Source organism: Amphiprion ocellaris, chromosome 19 (assembly GCF_022539595.1).
Source record: "Amphiprion ocellaris isolate individual 3 ecotype Okinawa chromosome 19, ASM2253959v1, whole genome shotgun sequence".
NCBI lineage: Eukaryota > Metazoa > Chordata > Actinopteri > Pomacentridae > Amphiprion > Amphiprion ocellaris.
Genome location: NC_072784.1, coordinates 22,719,163 through 22,742,294, shown reverse-complemented (window position 1 = coordinate 22,742,294; position 23,132 = coordinate 22,719,163). Strand labels below are relative to the sequence as shown.

General features: G+C 39.0%; 1 protein-coding gene across 1 annotated transcript; it reads left to right on the top strand.

Moving 5' to 3' along the window:
- Positions 1-965: 965 nt before the first annotated feature.
- Positions 966-3,706, top strand: socs3a (suppressor of cytokine signaling 3a). Its single transcript, XM_023264389.3, has 2 exons — positions 966-1,130; positions 1,749-3,706. Exon 2 carries the CDS (start codon positions 1,879-1,881, stop codon positions 2,497-2,499), a length of 621 nt encoding a protein of 206 aa, XP_023120157.1. The 5' UTR covers positions 966-1,130; positions 1,749-1,878; the 3' UTR covers positions 2,500-3,706.
- The last annotated feature ends 19,426 nt before the right edge of the window (positions 3,707-23,132 follow it).

Sequence of the window (23,132 nt, the reverse complement as noted above, 5' to 3'; positions counted from 1 at the left end):
TAACACAGAAAATGAATGTGTAAATGAGGAGTTGATACATACAGTAATAAACACTCACATTTGCTAACATTATAGTCACATAGTTCTCAATAAATGTTACTTACTGAAAATTGTGAGTTCTGTCTTAGTCAGGGAACTTTTCTGTGACACATTGTATCTAAGGCTTGGCTCAGGAGATAAAGTGCTTTGTTTGCATAATCATTTTGGCCTTTTCATACAAAATTTTCAGTGTTGCAACACTATGTTTGACACCTTCGGAGTCCATGTGTACTTCACAGCTGTATGTGCACCAGTGACTTAATATTAAAGTACATATTCTGAAATGAAATGACATTTTTTAAAGTAGTGATTCAAAAAAGGGCACTTACAGATGTTTGGGTAATTTTAGAAACGTTAAAGCAATCAGAAAATAAGGCCAAATACTGCATAAAGGCACATATAAAACCTGGCAACAGTGAATAAACAATAACCTGCTGCCCTTGGAAACCAGCTGTTGGGAAATAGTAAATGGGTCATTAAGTTCCCTAATTCTGGCGCCCTCTATGGGCAGCTACACCGAGCTGCTCCTATGAATTTCTCAGAAAATGATTACACAAACTAGGACTGAATCATTACCTCACACTTGAAACGAAAAGCAGAACCTTTATCTAAAAAGAAAAGCATATGTAATTAAGTATAACTGTGTACCTCTGATCCTTAAAGCTTAGAAGAAATCTTATTCTCCAAAAAGTGTTTTTAGGACTACATACTCTGGGTTACCAGAAGTAAATACTTGGAACTCATCCTTAACTTCATTTTGGATAAGCAGCTGGGGGAGTGTACTTCTCTTTGCAGGAATCCTTAACAAAAAAATAAATACACGCTTCCTATCAATCTGCCAAACAGAGAAGCTTTACTGGAAGAGGAGGCGGAGTCTTGAGGACTCCTCTCCTCCTCCGTCTCTGCTTATAACTCTGAGCGCACCAGCAGAGCGCACTGGCTGTAGCTCAGCGAGGAGTTTGTTGTCTAAGAACTTCAAGAGAAAACACATTTTTACAATTCTAACAGACGCAGGATACTCGTGAACAGTCTTCTATCCAAGCAAACATTTGGATTTAACCCAGAAGAGCGCGTTTGGAGAGGAATTTAAGGTGAGGATTGGGATTTTATTTTTATTTTTTTTATATATATATATATATATATATATATATATATATATATATATATATATATATATATATATATATATATATATATATATACATATATATATATATATATATATATATATATATATATATATTTAACATGGTGCTTATTATTAGTGTATTACCAGAATTTATACATATATCATGTTTTGGGTGTTTAGCTAACAGAAGTAAACAGTTTAGAGAAGCCGGTCGTGGCATGTAAATTGCGCAATGAGGATTACGTTGTCTTTACTGGAATTGACCGTGGTGCCTCATTCCCGAGGGTAGATTACACACACGCAAAAAAAGTTTCCCCGAAATGGCTGGAACTCAGATGGAAGCATATTAGTCAAGCGCGCTGCTAAAACCACAACTTTCCTCCAACAAAGGAGTCACACAAGTTGGATTGTAGTGTTTTGTGTGTGTTTCAAGTCATCAGCACAGATGTTTGAGACATAATCTGCAAAAAAAATATTTCCAGTAAAGCTGTAGGAGAGGACAGTATTAAACAGATATAATCAGTGTGAAGTTAAATTTTGTGTCATCTGTAACTCACACTGCCTCCCTTTTCCTCCCCAGGTGTTTCATTTCCAGACACACCAACAGCTGACCTCTTCTTGCCCACCCTGAAACTCCGTTTGACCCTACCTGCTCTTGTCTGTGTGGCACTCAGTGCTCCCCAGACCGCCCAGAGAGCGTGCACAGCGCCATGGTAACTCACAGCAAATTGAGCAACTCCGCAATGAGCAGCAGCCCCTTGGACTCCAACATGCGGCTGCCTTACCGTTACAAGACTTTCACCTCCAAGACGCAGTACCAGATGGTCTTGGCCACGCTTCACAAGCTCCAGGAGAGCGGCTTCTACTGGAGCACCATCACTGGCAAGGAGGCCAACGGCATGCTGGCGTCTGAGAGCACAGGCACCTTCCTCATCCGGGACAGCTCTGACAACCGGCACCTGTTCACACTCAGTGTCAAGACCGGGTCGGGCACAAAGAACCTGCGAATTCAGTGTGACACAAACTCTTTTTACCTGCAAACAGACCCCAAAAATGTTCACTCTGTTCCCCACTTTGACTGTGTCCTCAAGCTGGTTCATTACTACATGCCCCAGAGCAAAGGGAACACTCGCAGTGGGAATATCTACTACATTTACTCTGGAGGGGAAAGGATCCCTCTGGAGCTCATCAAACCTCTCTCCTGTAGTTTGTCCACCTTGCAGCACCTGTGCAGGAAAACAGTCAATGGACATTTGGACATTTCTTCAAAAAGAGACCAACTTCCTCACCCTCTTAAGGAGTTCCTCCAGGAGTATGATGCTCCTATCTAGAGGTCTTGGACTGATGCTCTTGAAGGGGCAAAGACTTAAGTGTGTTCCGAAGAAACTGGCAGGTTTCAGTTCAGCTGTGTGAAAACATGTCTGAGAAGTAAATGGTGCAGCAGAATCAAAAGGATCAAGCCCAGTACTGAGCTTGTGAAAAGGAGGATATTTGTACTGACATGTAGTTCCCACAGAAGAGTGGGTATGAGTCTCTTTAATGTTTCAAAAAAAGAGACACTGGATTGAGGACTAATCCTCAAAGAGAGCCAAGAGCGCACTGCTGTAATCTGGTGGTATGAAAGAGAGATAATGCTGCCGTCCTCTGTCTCAGTGATGACGTGAAACGTACTAAAAACTGAAGTGAGGCTCACAGTCAGCTGTCCACAGTGTGGTGAGACACATGTTCCTTCTGCTGCTAAACCGCTGTGTTGTGAGGCTGTTGAGCTCACACACACATCAGCCTTAGAAAATGATCCAATAATTAGGGCTTTTAAAAAAAATTTTGTTGCTGGATGGTAACACGTCCATCTCAGCGTCCTGGGATCTCTGGCCAAGTGTTTGCTGGAAATTCACAGACAATGAAAACTCACAGAGTACAAATAAGTGGATACTGATGACCTTCTGGGTGCATTTGTGCAACAGCCGTGATGTGAAAAGGCTGAACTTTTTCATCTGAATCTTAAAAGATGTTTTAAGATCGGAAAATGTGGAAAGAAGAGGTGTCTTTGATATTTTGTTTAGGAAGCATTTATGCCAAATTTGCCAGACCTAGACAACAGTTAGTTGGAAAACCAACATGACTGAATCCTACAGGGTCTTACTTGAGAAAGAAATACCACTGAGTTCAGCAAATAAAGCCTTTGTATGACTTCAGTGATAAATATACCAAAAGATGTGGCAGTATTTGTGGCAAAAACAGTCACTGCTTGCAAATGAATGTATTACATTTGGTATCTCACTTTTCCTAATGAGGAAAATAGTCAAAAATGTGTCTTATTTTCCTGAAAACCATGTTTACATGAGCTAAGATGAAATGGTAAATCTGTTTGTCTTTTATAAAGATGTGCTTTTTCCCAGCCAAACCATTGGCTGTGTGGATGCTTGAAGATATTTGAGAAGTTTTGACGAAGCAAGCAGACTGATACAACTTTGCACTTATTTATATTTGTATGAACATTTCATTAATTTATAATAAAGACTACTATTTTTCTATGAACTTAAATCTCATTGTTTGTTTTGTTTTGTTACAACCAGCAGAAAAACTGACTAATAGTTCTTTTCTTTCCAGATGACAGTACACATTTCATTGTGTGAATCTTTAGGTTAAGTCAAGTTTACATCACCACAAGTTCACCTTTAGCTCTTCATGATTTCCTCTGAAATTTATTAAGCACGACCTTTAACCCAGACAGGAAACCATAGCTCCATGTGACACCACTATTTCAGATAGAGAAGCATATCTCAGTTTGTTATCACATATCAAGAGCCGTAAAAATTCCCTTTTAAAGATTGGCTTCCCTAGAACGCCTACAAGCTCAGCTAAACTTTCAAGTGCTTCCTCTAACAAAGAATCTTCCTTAGACAAATACCCCAGAACTGTAATATAACAGTCTTCTACAGAAGTACAAGCTAAGTCTTTTGTTCTTGTATGACTCACTAAATTCTTTGTAGATGGTAGTGTGATGGAACACGCTTGCACATGCAAAACATGATGCAACAGTCAGCTTTTTATTATGACAAGAATTCTGATTCTATGAAATGTTTCCTTCTGAAACATATATTCAGGTTAAACATATGTCAACACATGTACTTTAGCACACAGGAACTCAAAGACACGATGTATTTACTGTTCCACGTGGTGCACTTCATCCAGTAACCAGGGGGAGCTGTCTAGAACATGTTCTTGAGTTTAACAACATGCTGCCTTACATGCTTTCTGCTCACCTGCACACTGGGCTCAGAGACAACAGCAAGGAAGCAAACTATCATGAAGTAGAGTGCATGCACACAAGGTCTCTAATCAAGAAAGGCTTAAATTGTCCCCCAACCTCCTCTACAATAATTTACATTAGGGTTCCTCTGCTGTGAGACCTTACTTTAAGGGTTATTTTTGAAGCAACACATCCTGTACTCCAAGACTCTTGTTCCTTGCCTGGTTTTCATCTGTTTGAGTGTAAAGGTTAGCATGAGAGTACCCCAGTTATTTATTTATTTATTGTCATTCATTTAGCATTAATTTCACACCACTATCTCTGCAGCACTGACTTGGTTAGATTTTTGACAGAATTTATTCAGTGTCAGATCTTCAGCAGTCTAACTGACCCCCCAAATAAATATTGTTATTGTGTAGCATACACACATAACTCATGCAATCCATAAAAGATGGACTGGTGGTTATCCTAGCAGTGCTTCATGGTCACGTTTCGTAATCTTCATCAAATATGCAGGTCAAATGGAAAGGTCAGTGCTTCAATATTCTCTTATGTACAAGTATTTTAGGTAGTCAAAAGGGAGGGGCACGCTGGGGGGGGGGGCATTATTGTTTTTACACATACATAATCTGACAATTTTTACACTTTATTGTGTACTGGATTGTAAGATGCGTTCATTGCAGCCTCCCTTAAAGCCACCTCAGAGGGACTACTCATAGGAACATGTGATGAATTTGCAGTAACCTCCATACCCATCATAATTACAGAAAAGAGCTCCTATTTTACCTGTTTCTATGGCACTTTAGTATTCTTTCTCTGCCAGTGGGGCTCAGTGGAGATGTTTCAGAGAGATGAAGGATCTCTGAGGTGCTTTCAGCTCCATGAAGAGGCCTACAGGCTTTTCCCCCTAACTAATGTCCTGATATCAAACCAACATGGTTCTGCTGAAATACCCATTCTTTCATGCATGACTCTTCCTAGATGTCATTTAATCAGAGAAATTTCAGAGAAAGGTACTGGGCTGTATTGGAAAAAACCTTGCTTTCCTTGTAAAAATAAATGAAATATTCAGGGTTTAATTCTTGAATTAATCAGAAATGGTCTAGCAGGTCATTCATAACATCTAGAAATTTTATGAATCAATTTTCTGGTTGAATTTATTTTCCAGTGGTTAGTGTAGAAGGAGGCCGGTGGTGTGGAATACAATCAAATAAGTGTAGGCAGCTGCAAAATTACATCAATGGATCAACCTTGCTTCCCAGTAAGTCCTAGGTCCTTGTATACACAATGTACAAGGGAAAGAAAGGAGTCAGAAAAAAACCGCCTGAATAATTCAGTATAGGTTATTATTTGATGAGTGATCTATGTCATTGCTGAACATGGTTTGCCCTAAATAGAATTCAGCATTTGAATGTTTTGAAACATCTGCTTGTACTTGCCAAAGCCAACCTGCTTTACCAAGTAATTAGTAAGAAGTATGAACCTCATGGCAGCCTGCAGCTGCTGAAACCAGTCTGCGACCTTCCGTGGAGTACTATTAAAAGCATAATGTCTTTGCGTGTCTCTCAGAAGAAATTCTCTGGTAGTCTCTGGTCATGTGATTCTAGAGAACAACCACTGAAGAGTCAGGGCACGGTTTACACAAGTAATAAAACTGTCGTCATAACTGCAAAGCCCGACCCTGCATCTCTGACAACAATCTGAAACCCGTAGCAGCTCCCACATCAGGGTTTTCTCAGTAAGCCCCGGCAGCTGTATTCAGACCTGTCACACTGTTGATTCAAAACACAGAACAGAGAGGAGTGGAAGGAAAACCTTTTGAATATTTGTGAAACAGATGTAAAGGAGCCTCAGAGAGTGTTTTAAAAATGATTTTATCATTCTAATTACAGCTGATCTATTTTATCTGGCCAAGCTGGAGACAGGAATTATTTTTTTGGCCCAATTTAAATGTCACCATAATATGGGAATAATATTTAAAATCAATGTTACTAGCCTAATAATATTATAGAAATGAGGCTGTGCCTGTATAGAAATTAGAGTAGCTACAGAGAAAATGGGTAGCTGAGCACAATGTCCCACAGTTCAGCCAGACTTCCTTATTTGAACACAATGATATGTCTAACATCATGTTAGATTGATGATAAATATATCCTGCTGACTGGGAAAATCCATTCACATCAGCCTCTTACTTGCAATTACAAGCTGGAGGTAGAGTACTGTGAACATCTCGTGAACAGCTCGATGTAACAGATGCAGGGCACTTCCACAAAAGTGCACTTCACACAAATGTTATCATCTTGTTAGAAGTGAGTTGTAAAAAGTTTTCTGTGATTCATTTACTCTCCTTTAAAAAGAGTCCTAAACCGTGGTGTGCCAGACACCAGGTTATTTTGTAATCTCGTGAAATGTGCGGGCACCATGAAAAAAAGAGAGAAAAAATGAAAGAAAGAAAAAAAAGGAAACTGAAATAACACAACAGAATGTTGTCTGACCTTAAAAGTAATTGAATTAGATGAAAGAAATTAGATGTAAAACATTAGATAGTCCCATTAGAACACAAATATCTAACATGAGAGTATCCCACTTATTTAGATGTGGATATAATCTTACGTTTCTCTTTTTTTTCAACATGAAGTGATAAAGCTCATATGACTGCTGGGCTAAACTTTGAACATGTGCACTGATGGGAGCTTTTCAGGGTCTAAAAAACATGATTTACAATTTACTTAAATCTATTAAACTTACTGTGCCCTGCTGAATTTATGATTACCAGTGTTTCCTCATTATGTTTATTTATGATAGCCTTTCTCCCAGTTCCTCAGTGAGTGTTTGTATTGAGTTCTTCATGTATAATACAATTATTTATTGGGGGATTGGCAGGGTGGGGGTGCTGACAGTAAGCCATGTGACAGTACATGTGGATAAATAATGCCAGGGCCCTAAAACAGAAGTAGCTATATGGAATCCAGTTTAAAAAACAAAAAAATGAAATTATTTTTTCCATCTGTGTTGTTGCTGTCAATGTGTCCTTTTCCACAATGGTTTCTAATGAATTACTGACATTGTGATAGGTTGTTCAATGCATAAAACAGGTCCTATAGCTTAGCATTAGCACATGGTAGAGATTCATGTTTTCCACTCAGCAACAGCAGAGTGATCTCATATGTAAAAAGTTTACATCAACTTCAAGCCCTGGGACTTTAAAGTGCTGCTGAGACATAAACTGATGTAGTTTTGCATAGGTTTACTCAAGTTCCCATAGGAGGGGAACTACAGAGAGAGAGAAAAAAACAGGTTGTTCCCCAAGCAGCTGGTTAGTTGTTCTATTTCTGAGTACTGATTATGCAAAAAAGGAAGGTTACAAAAGGTGAAACACTTACAACTAGGCACAAACTTGCAGCAAATAAAGCACAGTTTCCTGAAATATAGTAGCAGGGCATTTTTATTTTATGCTCACAAGCAGGATACACTTCTCAAGGGCAAGTTTACTATGTGAAACGAAAATAATGTAAACATAAAACTCGTAAATGCTGCGGGAAGGCTCGTACTGTAGCCTGCTGTATTTGTACGTGTGTGGATGTTTTCCCTCAGTTGCTCTCTCTGACCTCAGCACGTGTCTATACAGTAAACTGACTGCCCTGCTGGAGCTCTTTGAGCACACTGTGGAGAAACAGCAAAAGCCTGATTCCCGCTCGCCTTTCCAGTCTCTCAGTGTGTTTACAATTCCGCAACTGCTGGTTGCCATGGAGTTATTGTCAATGAGCTCCAGATGCCAGATATCAGAGCCAACCAAAGAGAACCTGTGAGTCATCACAGCCCGCAAGTCCCTCCCTCTAAGTCTCTTCCCCAGGCACACTCTTCCTGTTCTTCCTCCAGACCTCCAGATTTACGGTTAACACTCCACTCCCCTGTGCTTTACTTCACTGCCTGGTTAGAGTGCTATAAATCTGCACTTTGAACCTCAATCCTGTGCCACTTCAGCAGCTTTGGGTGGAATTTTAATACTCATCCTCCTCGGTGCTTCTAGGAAAAGGGTTTCCAAGAAGTAGAGGGAGAGTGAAAAAACAAAACAAAACAGATGTAACAGGACATGAGGGAGTGCTACAAAATTAGACTTTGATTGTAAGTGATTGCCATGGAAGGGGTTGTGTATGAGTCCTTTCTGTTAGTTCTCAGAATGACGGCAACTATAGCAGTCTTATGGCATATTTCACAGATCTAAGATTTTGAGGAAGTATTGCACAAGCACACAGACATATGTACAAATTTAACTTTATATGAAAAAAACCCTTGGATCATAACTTTATTTCAGCAATTAGAGTTAAAAGCTGTACAGCAGGTAGTGGCGGTATGGTGTATGTCATAATAATGAAATGTGTTCCAAATTTCTTACCCTTTATGCTTACAAATGGGGCTTAGAAATACTTTTCAATAATCATAATGAAATCTGGTTCAACAACACTGAAAACTTCGTTAAAGAATGTAGCTGCAAGCAGTGATTCAAGGGCCAGGTAGTTTATGAGGGCACTGCTGCCATGGCAACTTGATCTGACCATGTTAAAAGTAGTAGCTGTGAGCACACACAAAAAAAGTTTGTTTGTTTTTTTCCTATTGCAGCACCTCCCAGTGCTCACATGGTGAATTGTTCTTGGACAGCCTCAGGCTCAGAAGGGGCTGCAGGGTCCGTACACTGAGTTTAGCGTCAATACATGAAACAGTTTCCGAGTTATGTTCCGACATTCTTCATGGTGGCTTTGCTGCAACAAATAGAAGGTTTAAAAATTTTTAACTGTAATCGATAACTTTTGTGATTGTCCATGGAAATTTTGGTGAAGATCAAAACAACCTTTCAGTAAAATCCAACATGGTGGTCACACCAATTACATTAACATGACAAGTTGACATGTCTTGGCCTTAGGTCCTTCCATGTATTAACAAACATAAGAGTTTGTTGAAGGCAAACACATCAACGCTTATTAAGCAGAATGCATTTTTTTCAATTGTAGTGCCCCCTGGAGGTCAAATACTGCTTCCCCCTCCTCAAGGCTTTACCTCCGATTTCAATTGGCTGTGCTGGATGAACATTTTTGAAAATGCCAGATACATACATCGTAGGGTGCTTTGAACTTAGTTTCAGCAAAAAATCCAATGGTAGCTCAATTTGGAAATTTGTGCATCAAGTTTTAGAGTTAAGTTTATAAGCACACTGCCAACCTCAACCCATTTGTGGCGCTAGAGTGTTCAAATCACAAGTGTGAAAGCTGGTGAAATGGAGGCTCACCACAGTAAATTTACCAAATTTCAAAACTTTTTACCGGGAGATGCTGTAGATTCCAGGGGCAAGAAGTTATATAAGCAACAGTAAGAACACAAAGGGTGCCTTCACAGCTTCACTGCTTGGTTCTCAGATATCTTTCCAATAGTGACTGAAAATTTTAACTTTTTTAGAGGAAGACTTTATGACTGATGTTTTATACTGAACTGCATGTAAGTTTGACAGATTCACCCAGATGGAATAAGGTAGAAATGCTTTGAGTCACCAGAGGGTTACTACTGTAGCGTGAGGACTTGCCTACTGTATTACTGGAAACCAACCATTCAAGTACAACAAACCAGTTTGAACTGGCAAGATTTATTTGGTATTATTTGGATCCATTCTACACAACTTTTTTGTGGTAAAAGTACTACTTTGAGCTGCTACAAGACCATGTCACTGTGAGATTCTACACACCTACATGTTTAACTGTCAATAGTTGGCAGGTGATTGTCATACATTGTCAAAATAGAAGTGATACAACTCATCAATTTTGCCGGTCTACAGTTGTTAAACCAACTTAGAAAAAACAGAAGTGAACAACCAGATAAAGCTTTATACTGACTGTGAAGATGTTTTGCATTTCTTGTTTTGCTTTCATTTAATAAAATCCATATAGTTACAGAAACTCTGCCAGTTCAGATAAACCACCAATAGTTTTTCTTTCTTTTCTACATTTCCAGAAACCCAATCAGACAGGTACTAAATATAAACAATGTCAGCTGAAGAGAAATCCCTAACAGTTGTCCTGTGCTGCCGGGAAACACCCTCTGAGTCACTCGCAACAAGAAGCAGCATGGTGTAGTCTAGCAGTGGGCAGGCCCTGGGTGGAATGACATATTTCTGGTCGACGGCAGAAGACACTTGAATGCTCTGTGCAAACACAGCCTTCATAGTTACAGCGTAAACATGGGGCATTGGTGCACAGCAGGGTATTACAACACGAATAAAAATGTAATCAACAATCAAATAACACAGAGCAGATAGAATAAGATGGGGGGGGAAAAGCAGTGAAGTCCTTAACAGGCTTGTGGCTGCGCACTGCTCTGGTGATAACCTGACTCACTTCCTGGTTATTTATTTGGCTGGGAAACACTTCAAATAAACAACATTTGATCACTGTCTTTCAGTATCACGCATTTAACGAATGAGCCACAATACAGCCACTGCAGTAAAACATTTCTCTATGTTTTGACATGAGCTGTGAAAAAAAAGTGACTGAAAAATAATCACTAAAAATTAAAGCAGAACTCAAATGTACCTACCTCTCAGGTATGAGCATTTTATTTAATTACATAATGATTTTTTGGGTTGACAAAATAAGTTTTATGACTCTAATTAGAGTGTTACATGACAACACTGGGCTGTACAGTGGCGTAGTGGTTAGCGCTTTCGCCTTGCAGCGAGAAGGTCCCTGGTTCGCGTCCCGGCTTTCCCGGGATCTTTCTGCATGGAGTTTGCATGTTCTCCCTGTGCATGCGTGGGTTTTCTCTGGGTACTCCGGCTTCCTCCCACAGTCCAAAAACATGCTGAGGTTAATTGATTACTCTAAATTGCCCGTAGGTGTGAATGTGTGTTGTTTGTCTATATATGTAGCCCTGCGACAGACTGGCGACCTGTCTAGGGTGTCCCCTGCCTTCGCCCGAGTCAGCTGGGATAGGCTCCAGCCCCCCCCCGCGACCCTAGTGAGGATTAAGCGGTGTATAGATAATGGATGGATGGATGACAACACTGTGTGTGTTTTGGAACAAGGTGTGTCTTTGTCACGTCAGGAGGCTTGGTGTCAGTTGTACTGTGATGTCACTAATAAATGCGGCATGCTGACGGTAATACTCGCTCCATTCATTGTGCAACACAAGTTGCCATCACCAAGGTAACCAAATAATGCAGTATTTCTGTGTGCAGAGATGTACATAGTGGAAATTCAGGACATTGACAACAAATGGGATTTGTCACCTACTTCTATAATTTCTTTAAAGAGAGAAGTAAAATTTTGCTTCAGTTCTCATTGTTGAATTTGTAACAATAATATGTGTGCTTAAAATACCACACTCACTGCCAGAAAGCTCAGTCAGGGGAAAAACTCAGTTTTACACAATATGTAAAGAAGAACAAACAGGAACTTCCTTCTTCTTATGAAACTGTAGTTTTGCAAGTGTTCCCAAGCATTTCCCTAGGAGACTTAATTATTTCCAAAAACCTTCCAGGAATTTCCTCTGATGTTTCTTGGGTATGAAAGTGACAAGCAAACACCATAGCTGGTGCTGTCTAAATATACACGCGCTCAAACTACGACAGCCTGAAGGAGAATCTACACACACCTACAGCTGTCTGTCTGCCTGTGGTGTATCACATCAGGCAGAGAGTAACAGCTGGCAGACGTACAATAATCTCAATGGGCGTGGCTTGTTGTTCCTCAGAAATTTCTTCTGAACTTGACTTTTTATAAACACCGTCATGGCACATAGAGATGAAGAGATAACTGTATCTGCGCTGCATTCTCTCTCACATGAAAGTGTGTGTGACCAGGTTGTGCTGATTGGCCTTTTATGATATATTACACTCAGAAAGGCATTCGAGTCACTGATGCGTGTCAGAAAGGCATGTCTTCTCGCTGGAACAGAGTCATTTAACCATAAACTATGTGTCACAGATTATCCAGAAACTATTAAAAAGACAATGAACCACATTGTTGAGCTGTGTTCCTTCATTATGTCCAACGTGACCACTGTGGTTTATGTTAGGACATCCTCATACACTCTGCCACTACGGTGTCAGATCCACAGCTGAAACCATGTAGCAAAGGTCTGCAGACTTTCAAGTTAAACCGATCACTTTCGTGAATCTGGCAACTGGGCAGGACACCTTTATTTTCCTTGCACTTCATAACACAACAACCACTATCTCTGTACACAGCTATCATAAAACCATCAGCATTAATGCATAACCAGAACATTTCCATTGAATCAGACAACGTGAACCTTTTAACTCCCGTGTAATTAGTTTTTTATCAGGTGAATTGTGCATTACACAATGCTTGTCAGTAAGTGACATTTTCAAAAATTTCTGAATAAGTGTTTGTCCAGTATCAGTGAAGTGTTCCAGTTAAAATGACCTGACTCATGCTTCATTATACAAGTGACTGATCCTTAGATTAATGTTTGTAACCGAAAGAGTCGATTAAAGAAAATTGAAACCACAGGAGACCTGGGACCAGTATAATTCTGTTGTTTATCACACTATCATACTCATTCATTGTATGTATGTATGTAATCCTGTGGATCCTGATTAGTGTCCCCTGCTTGTGTTCCAACATTTGTCCTTCAAAACATAAACCTTTTGCACCAAACTGAGAGATTAACAGAAACCTTATGAGATAGTGAGAATAATCAAGTGCATGCAAACTCAAAATGTAATAATAATTTAGTTAGCTTCATTGTTTTTGTTTGTTTGTTTGTTTTGTTGTGGTTGTTGTTTTTACATTATTGTGATGCATAATCTCTCTTGAAAACTCAGTTAATGACTGCTATTAGTGACAGTAAGTATAACAAAACCTGGCAGCATTTGAGAGTTCTTGATGGTATTTGTTCTTCATATGTGCACATTAGGCAACAACTTTACAATAATAACACTGAAACCAGAGTTAACAGGTCTTTCCTGTAACAGAGGTTATCAAGTGACTGGGGCTGACTTCGTATAACCCCATAGAGTGCCGGGATGTTACATCGGCAAAAAGCTGCAGTCACTTCCTGGATCAGTGGCAACAACAACAAAGCACATGACACCAAGAGTCATTAGTGTTGCAAACATGTAGAATTTTCACGGACATTTCAGATGCAGATGGACTACTGGGTCTTGTCCTGAGGAGCTGATCTCCTGTGTTGAGCCATGTGCTAATGAAGCTGTTGTTTAGTCTCTCCTATGTACAAGTCTGTGCACTCTTCCCTGCACTGAACATCATACGCAACATTGCTGCTTGTGTGTTGGTGTTTTATCCTTGGGATGAACCAATCTTTGTCTTAGAAAGCTGCTGGGTCTGAAGTACACCGGGATGTTATGTTTGGAGAAAATCCTCCTGAGTTTTTGAGATAGTCCAGCTACGTGTGATATAACAACATTGTTCTTCCTGTTTTCTTTGCTGTTTGTTGAGGTGTTTTGTTTACTATATTGTTTTGTAGATGTGATGAAGGCCCAGTTGTGGTAGCCACAGTTCCTCAGTGCTTTCCTAATGTGGGAATGCTCCATCTGCTTTCCGTTCTGATCCCAGGTTTATGTTCCAGTGGATGGTAGAAATCAAACAGCAGATATTGGTCTGTATGTGTAGGTTTCCTGCAGATTTCAATGTTGAGGCCTCCATTCTCGTCGACACGCACTGCACGGTCCAAAATAGGCAGTTGGTTATCCTTCATATCTTCCTGAGTGAACTTGATGTTGCTATCTACCAAGTTAATGTGCTCTGTGAGGGCTTCTACCTCTTGGGCTTTGATTCTGACCCAGGTGTCGTCCACATACTACCATCCAAAAGTTCAGGATCACCCAGACAATTTCATGTTTTCCATGAAAACTCACATTTTTATTCATATGCTAACATAATTGCACAAGGATTTTCTAATCATCAGTTAGCCTTTCAACATAATTAGCTAACACAATGTAGCATTAGAACACAGGAGTGGTGGTTGCTGAAAATGTTTCTCTGTACCCCTATGTAGATATTCCATTAAAAATCCTCCATTTCCAGCTAGAATAGTCATTTACCGCATTAACAATGTCTAGACTATATTTCTGATCAATTTAATATTATCTTCATTGAAAAAATTGCTTGTCTTTCATAAATAAGAACATTTCTAAGTGACCCCAAACTTTTGAATGACAGTATCTGCTCCAGCCACTAGGAGTTGTTCCCTTAAACGTGCTCAGAGCTATGTTTCCACTTCCTCCATGTAAAGGTTAGCCACAATGGATGCCCATGGCACAGTTGTGCTTCTGTCTGTAGAATCCTTTGTTATATTTCAAATAGGTGGTTGTCAGGCAGAGATCCAGCAGGGTGCATATCTGGTTGGGTTTGAGGTTGGTTCTGTCCCCCAGGGAGCTGTCTTGCAGGAGGTGTTTTCTGACAGTTTCCACTGCCTCCGATGTGGGAATCCACGTGAAGAGTGATGTGACATCGAATGAAACCATGGTTTCATCCTGGGCCGGTTTCACTCTCTGAACTTTGCTTGCAAAATCAGTGGAGTTCTGTATGTGGTGCATGGTTTTACCTACCAGCGGTGCTAAAATTGATAATAGGTGTTTTGCAACATTGTAGGCGACCGAGTTGATGCTGCTGATGATGGATCTGAGTGGTGCTCCCTCCTGGTGTATTTTCGAAAGCCATACTCTTCCCAGGGTCTCGTAGGTAGTACTGTCACTGAGTAGTCGAAGTCGGGATAGTCGAAGGTGTTGAGTGCCACAGTGCATCTACCTTCGTTGGAGGGCAAAACTGTGATACTCTTGGCCATGCCGAGAGATGCTACTGCCCTCCTTTCCTGGGATGTGAGGTTGGAAGCTAGCATTGGAGAGTGTTGCTGATATTTTTAACCTGAGCTGTTCACTACTGCTTCTGTGAGGTTGTTGTTGTTTCTTATGGCTGTTTCTGTGGCTATGACAAGATCCGCCATTGGTACCTGCTGTGGAGATATGCATAAATTCTGTCCTTTGGCTAAAACATTTTTCTCTGGTTGGGTTAGTTCTTTTTCCAGGGTTAGGTTTTTCACCCATCTTTCCGGAGTGTCCAATATTGTGGAAGACTAGGTTTTTCCTGGTTTATTCGGAATTTGTCCTAATGTTGTTTATCCTGACCTGTAGTATTAAAATATTTTGGTTTTGTCATTTCTTGCCATTTTCATGTTAAGCCAGCTGTGTCCTCTCAGTAAATTTAGTTATTTCTTCCATGACTGTGCTGGGTAGGTCTGTATCCAATTTTTGGAGTGTCTGTTCACTCCTGTCCTGAAGTGCTTCAATGGTGAAATGAATCTGTCTGACCTTTTCATTTAGCAGTTCTGTGCCTTTTGTAGTTAGAACTGAACAAGCCTCTTGGATGAAGTGTCTTCAAGAGACCTACAAGAGAAGTCCAGCTGATTTTTACTGAAGCTCCTACGACTCCCATTTTATTTTTAAGTAACAATATGTGCAGACGCACAAATACAAGGTTAAGGCATTCACCAGTTTACTACTAGCATCAAAAATGCTTACAAGTATCAAAAATCACCCTCATTATGGTCCATTTCAATGAAATTTTTAATTTAAGGGATTATTTATGGATTATTAATGTGTCATTAATCCAGTTTTAGAAAAATATTGTTTGTTTTCGAAAAAGACATTGTCATTCATCACAAGTTACTTTCCACCACGGATGTACAACATTTGTATGACATATTTGGACTCACATGAAATAGTGCAATGCAACTAAGACTTACATAGATACATTATTTAACAAATGATACCTGACGGTGCATACTACCTGTCAGGTGTCATCAGTAACATGATGGATAATGTAGAGGCTAAGAAGTGCTCATTATCTATTTTATATTATAGGTTCATACATTAATAATGATAATGCTAGTTTAAAACAAACAAACAAACATCTGTGTCTGGTTATACTGTCTGTTTTGCAAATGATGATGTGAAATATAACATACAAATGATGTGTTGACTGTGATTTTGTGATTTTTGCTGTGCATGAACTATGGGTCATACAGTATTCAATCTAAGTAAAATGTAAACACTGAAAATGCATAAAGACAGATGGTGCTACATTTAATTGTTTTTTATTTATTGTTTGACTCAAATGTTTTTTTGTTGTTTAGCTTTATATTGTTTCCTAGTTTTAAAATTGATTCAGTATGTTTAACTGTGCATTCTTGCCACTGGGTAATGTGAATAAAATAGTAATAATATTAATAAAACAGCATGGACAAAACATGGAAATACAGAGGAAGTCATGTTCCACTAAAAGCAACAATGGAATCTCTGGGTCACAGAGGGTATCCTATGCTGTGGTTGTTAAACAGTGTTGAAATGCACTGAGCTTAAGACTATATTGTTTAAAAGCAACACATAAAGCACTGGTTCCATATTAATGTATTCTTATTTAGCTTAAAATGTAGCTCACATCTGAGATCTAACAATGGCCTTAAGCTTCTCTTCTGCTCAGTGTTCTATGATATATATATATATATATATATATATATATATATATATATATATATATATATATATATATATATATATATATATATATATATATATATATATATATATATATATATATATATATATATATATATATATATATATATTCAGCCTGCACTTCCTGGGTGTGTGAATGTTAAATTGTGCTTTTTAGTTCCCTTGACATGTCTTTGTTGAATGGCAAGTCCACACTTGTACTTTTGTAAAAAAAATAAATAAATAAAAAAAAAATGCATCTCAGGAATTTTACCAAAAGAAGTTTGGAAACACAAGCAAAACAACAAAAAAGTCCAAAAGTAGACCTCTGTACTCTTTGTTACAGCATTAACAGTGATCCCTTGGTTTGGTTAAGCACAATAAGTCACAACACAGGCATCTGTAGAGAAATCCCCATGGTTTCATTTTTAAAGAGGGAGAAAAAAGTGCAGCGGTGTTGTATTTCTAATCCTTTTTGGAACATCCAGCATAAGACCAAGGGAGAAAAAGCACAGACAGACCCATTTACTCTGTTTTAGTTTGAAAATTCCTGTCAGGACATGAAAAGATATACCAGTGAAAACAAGCGGCTGCCATGGAGATGCATATTGAGAACACTCAGATCTCTCACGTCAAAGGAAACCGCATGGCACGGAGAAACAGCTCCTGCTACTTCCATGGAAGCGCAGCACTCGCGAAGAAGGAACAATCCACACTGTTTGCTGTTTCTTAGCAGACCACATACAACCCACACTGACTGCAAAGCCTGTCCTGTAGTTCATTGGCTCTTACAACTCAGTCAAATGTAATAATATTAAAGGTCACTATTATAGGCTCAGTGACCTGAAAATAAAACAGGACTTTACAACATTTTTTTTTTTTTGATAGGAAACCATGCTATATATGGGTGAAAGTCTGGTGGTTTCCATTGCTCTGAAAAGTTTGCTCAGCAGTTCCAAACTTTAAGAGAACTGTTTGGGGGAAAAAAATAATGAAGTGGAATTTTACAGTATCTAATGGTACAGTTTTTGTGTTCAAGAATGTAGGAACTTTAGTATTTGCTGTAGCACTGTGCATTTACTTTGTGTTAGTGTCTTATTTCAGTGTGTGACACACACACAGGGTAAAGAGGTTCAGTTTCCAATTAGGTTTTACAAGGAGATGCTTGATCTGAGCTGCCTTGAAGATAAATGTCTGAGGCGCTGGGTCAAGTAATTGGGGTTTTTGTACAATACAGTGGCAACGGTTCATTAGGAGCTGTGCCATATGTCCTGTATATTACTGGGCTATATATACTTAAGCTAATAAGGTGCATTTCTTGTGGCAACGACTCTTCCCTTGAGGCTAAAGTGTGAATGTGCACAGGATTTATATTATAACTTGTTTAACTTTGAGTGTAATTAAAAGGGCAGCTTATGATACTCTGTTCATGCAAAAACAAGAAAATTAGGTAACAGCTGAAAGGTGAAAAAAAACACCCTTCAAACAAATTTCATTTTTGCTGTAGCATGCAAATGGCAAAGGCCCAGCTGGCATATAAATAGCACAAACTCTGGGAATAGTCTTTCCAGGTGTCAGTGCAGGTTCAAGTGTAATCAGATATGCAGTGAATGGGTGGAATCATCTGAAAAGTAATTGCATGCCTTCAGCTACATGAGGCTCATTATCAATAACATCTGAGGTTGATGATCACTGGCTTTGTTTTGCTTTAATTGATGTTGAATTTTCCAGATACCAAAAATGTATCCTTTTCTTTAGCCCTTAAAAATATTAAAAGCTGTGTTTTGTCAGTCTTTGACAATATGCAGATACATTTAAGTAGAGCACTGTGTATTAATCAGGGCAAAAGATTAAAAAAAAATTGAGATGGGAATGCTCCTCCTGTGGCTCCTTTTGGAAAGCAATAATAATCACAGTTAAACCAAACTGACTCACAGCACTGGAAACAGCAAGGACCTGCGTGAGAAAGGTCCAGAATGTTGCTAAGTAACAAACTGAGAAAAAAAAGAAAACTTCTTGATGGAACTTTAGCAATATGTGTTGAATATTTAAACTCTTTCCACGTCTGCGATGGTAAGTAAACACAGAGTTTAGACAAATGAGCTCACAGGTCAGTGAAGGACAGGAAACACGCAGGCGGGCTCATTTTTAGTGGGCTGACTCATGTGTTTGATATATCGAGAGTTAGCGGAGGCAGGACTTTGGATTAACCAACTTTATCTCCCACTCTATATCATTTACTATTCTTTAAAAAGCTCTTTTTCAGTTCAAGGATTATTTTCAGCAGTCATCATGTGCCATTAAAGTAATGATGATATTAGCATAATAGTGTTCCACATCTTGCCACTGGTTTGAGATGTGCTGTTGGTGGTTGTTTCAGCTGGTTTAACAGTATGTCAAGAGAGTAAAGTGAACAATATTTCTGTTTCTTAGACAAACAAAACCTCTTTTTGCTGTATCACAAAAGCATTCATCCAGTGTGGGAATCAACTTACACCGAACACAAAGGTGAATAGAGTGTGAGGTCTACTTGCAACACCATTATCGAGGCCAATAGTAGTCTGTGACCATAATTGGCCAACCTATTATTTATCATGAGTTTGATAAAAGTCATAAGCTGTATACTGACAGATATCTTACAAAACCTGTGAATGAATAAGGGTATAAGGGAATAAGGGTGATTGTCAGAGCCTGTTCCTGCAGGTTGAGTCACAAAACACACACAGTGACTGTAAACTGGGATGGATCACTGTTCCCATCACCTACATACACACACACACACACACACACACACACACACACACACACACACACACACACACACACACACACACACACACACACACACACACACACACACACAGACACCACACACACACACACACACACACACACACACACACATCCCGCTGAGTACATTTTTATCTGGAAAAATGTTTCATGATATTTTGTCTTTACACTGAAATGTGCTCTGAGCTGGTCATGCTCTCTCCACCAGTCTTTGTGTTGTGAGGTTCCATCCAGAAAAAGCGCTACATCGAAGCTTAAAATCACATTTCATCAAATTCACTTTATTACTCCACCAAGGAACACAGTGGAGTTATGTGCCGATCGCCGTTGGTTTGTCTGTCTGTTAGCAACATTACTCAAAAACGGATGAATGGATTTGGATGAAATTTTCAGGGAAGATCAGAAATGGCACAAGGACCAAGTGATTACATTTTGGTAGTGATGCGGCTTATAGTCTGGATCCATGGATTTGTTAAAGATTTCTGTATCATTGTGAGATAGCGTCACGGCGTCACTGTAACTATGACAAGTGAAGACTACGTCAGCTGCCTGCTGACAATCACATGATTGCAATCCTACTACAACTCCACCGCTGTGGACCATGAGTTTTTTTAAAGATTTCATCCGTCGGAAATCATACAACAACTGAGCAGCCTTGGTGGAGTACTGTGCTCCCGGAGTGCTTTTCTTGTTCTATATGTCATGACTTATTTTTAAAAAAATCACCCACGGTGAACAAATTGCACCAGATCCTGTGAGGAAAAAAAACTATTCTAAACTCATCAGCACATCAGACAAGTCATGATAGACTGAGCTGTGACCAACCAACACATGAGGAAAATTCTTAGTCTTTTTAAATGAACTGCTCACATACAGCAGAGGGGACACAAGTATGAAGGCAAATTGAGAGGAAAATGACCCATACTTCATGAAAATAAACAAATACAGTCTGTCTCAAAAACAGCATACAGAGGAGCAAGTTGATAGGGATTTTGAAAGATATATTCAGCTTGGTGAAATATCTGTCTAAAGTTAATGTGCAGAATAGTGTGAAAAAGGCTGACTGAGGGTGTAAAAAGGCAAGTTGTAAAATATCTCTAGTATGCAGAAGCAATGTATTATATATAATAAGTATTGATAACACCTGTGGGCAGAAAAATGTTGCATGTCTTAATACCATTTTTAAATTTAACAAATAAAAAAATCTACTTTCTTTTTTAAATTATTATTTAGGGTTCTACAACTTTGTCATGCACAAAAGATATTTATTGAGTTCTTTCTACTCCTAGTCATGGTTGTGCTGTTTCCACAGAGGTGCAGGACTTCATGTTGCAGTGAAAAATAAGCCCACAGTGAGAAAAAAATGTAACAGGAGCAAAAAAACCAACCAACCAAACAAACAAAAAAAAAACCCAAAAAGCACAGAAACTGCTTAGGTCAAGAGGGCCATTTGCACATAAAAAATATACATTTGGGAAGTACGGCCATAGATGTTGAAAACAAAAGATATAATGTAACAATTTCAACATCGGTCAAAACAGGAAAAAAAACAATTGCTACATAGTTTTTGCTTTATATCCCGTCACAGATGTACTATATTGTAAAGACCACACTTTCAAAATAGCTCTAACCAGAAGCACACTTGCTCAATTTACATGCCAGGAAATGCTGAAACAGTTCTGTGTATTAAGTATGAAATAGTCTCAGTGGCTGATTGCAGGTGCAAATGTTTAAAAAAAAAAGAAAAAAGTGATGTCTTGATGAAAAACAGTGAACGGATCACTGAGAAATGCAGCTGCTGGAGGGACAGCTGTGAACTCTGACATTACTGGCTAGCACATTTTCAGTGATCACATGGTGCATGTGTGTGATTGTGAGGTTTTCTTTGCATTTTTGGAAGTTTTTGACACACCAAGAAGGGAAGTGGATCATTTTTCCAGTTGATGTGATGAAAGACACCTAAAATATTCCGCAATCGTCACACAGTGTTCGTGTAGCTGCAACTAACCAGCAATGGACAATTGTGTTAAGTTTCTACCATGCATCACTTCCATTATGAGGAAATGTGACTTTGGCAAAATGGAAGGTGTGGCATTTTTATGATTTCCTATGACATAACATACACTACCATTCAAAAGTTTCGAGTCACTTAGAAATGTCCTTCTTTTGGAAAGAAAAACAGTTTTTTTCAATGAAGATAACATTAAATTAATCATAAATCCAATCTAGACATTGTTAATGTGATAAATGACTATTCTAACTAGAAACTGCTGATTTTTAATGGAGTATCTATATAGAGGTACAGAGGAACATTTCCAGCAACCATCACTCCTGTGTTCTAATGCTACATTGTGTTAGCTAATGGTGTTGAAAGGCTCATTGATGATTAGAAAACCCTTGTGCCATTATATTAGCACATGAATAAAAATGTGAGTTTTCATGGAAAACATGAAATTGTCTGGGTGACCCCAAACTTTTGAAATGTAGTGTATAAGTCAATGTTTTTCACTGATGCCTTTGTGTGATTGTTTAAATCTTGTTGTAATCTGACATCCTTACAGCACAGTTCATGTGAGCTGCTTTCTACATTCCATTCCTGCTTGGTGGAGAAATGACAAGGAAAGAAACTTTTAAAAAAATTTTTTTTAACATTTTGTTCACTCTTTTATGGTAAATCAGTGAGAAAAAAATGTAATTAAAGTTACAAAAAAATCTCACTATAGTTAAGGATGGAATGATGTGTCTGTGTTAGAAATGACATTAAAAAAAGTAATGAAACCTTTCATTGTAAGACGAACAGCAGCTATCAGAACAACTCGTCTGACACATTTCACATGAATGAGAAAACAACTACCATACATAGAAGAATGGGAGGAGACGAGAGAGGGAGGGAGGGAGGGAGGGAGGGAGGGAGGGGTGTTGCTCTCTTAGTAACAGTTCAAGGAATTGATTGTGGCCTCTGAGAAGTGTGACTCATGCAGTGGCGTATCAGGAAACCCTTCAGATGCTGGTCACAACCTGTGCGCCTTAAGCAAACATTACCACATTTCATGCAAAACGGTCACACTCCTCTTCACCCCTCTCTCTCTTTCTCGCTCTCTCTCTCTCTTGTTCTCCTCTTTTTTAAAAAATCTTTCACATTCTCAAAACAACTACCTGTGGGCAAGTCAGGCTTCACTTTCTGCCCCCACATGATCTGCTCTTCGTTTCCCCACTGCAGTTTTACTTTACTCTAAAAGCACTCGAGCAGGATATCAGCACGTTTGTGCTTGGAAGTAGCAGCACAAGAAACAGAGCTTCACATGCCAAACTGCTCACGTCAGATGAGTAGCTTTTGTTCTCGTACTTCCCATAACAGAAGAGCAAACTGTTCTCATCCTGAATGACTGGCTGTGCAT

Coding starts and splice junctions, on each gene's coding strand:
- socs3a (XM_023264389.3), top strand. CDS start 1,879: ATGGTAACTCACAGCAAATTGAGCAACTCCGCAATGAGCAGCAGCCCC.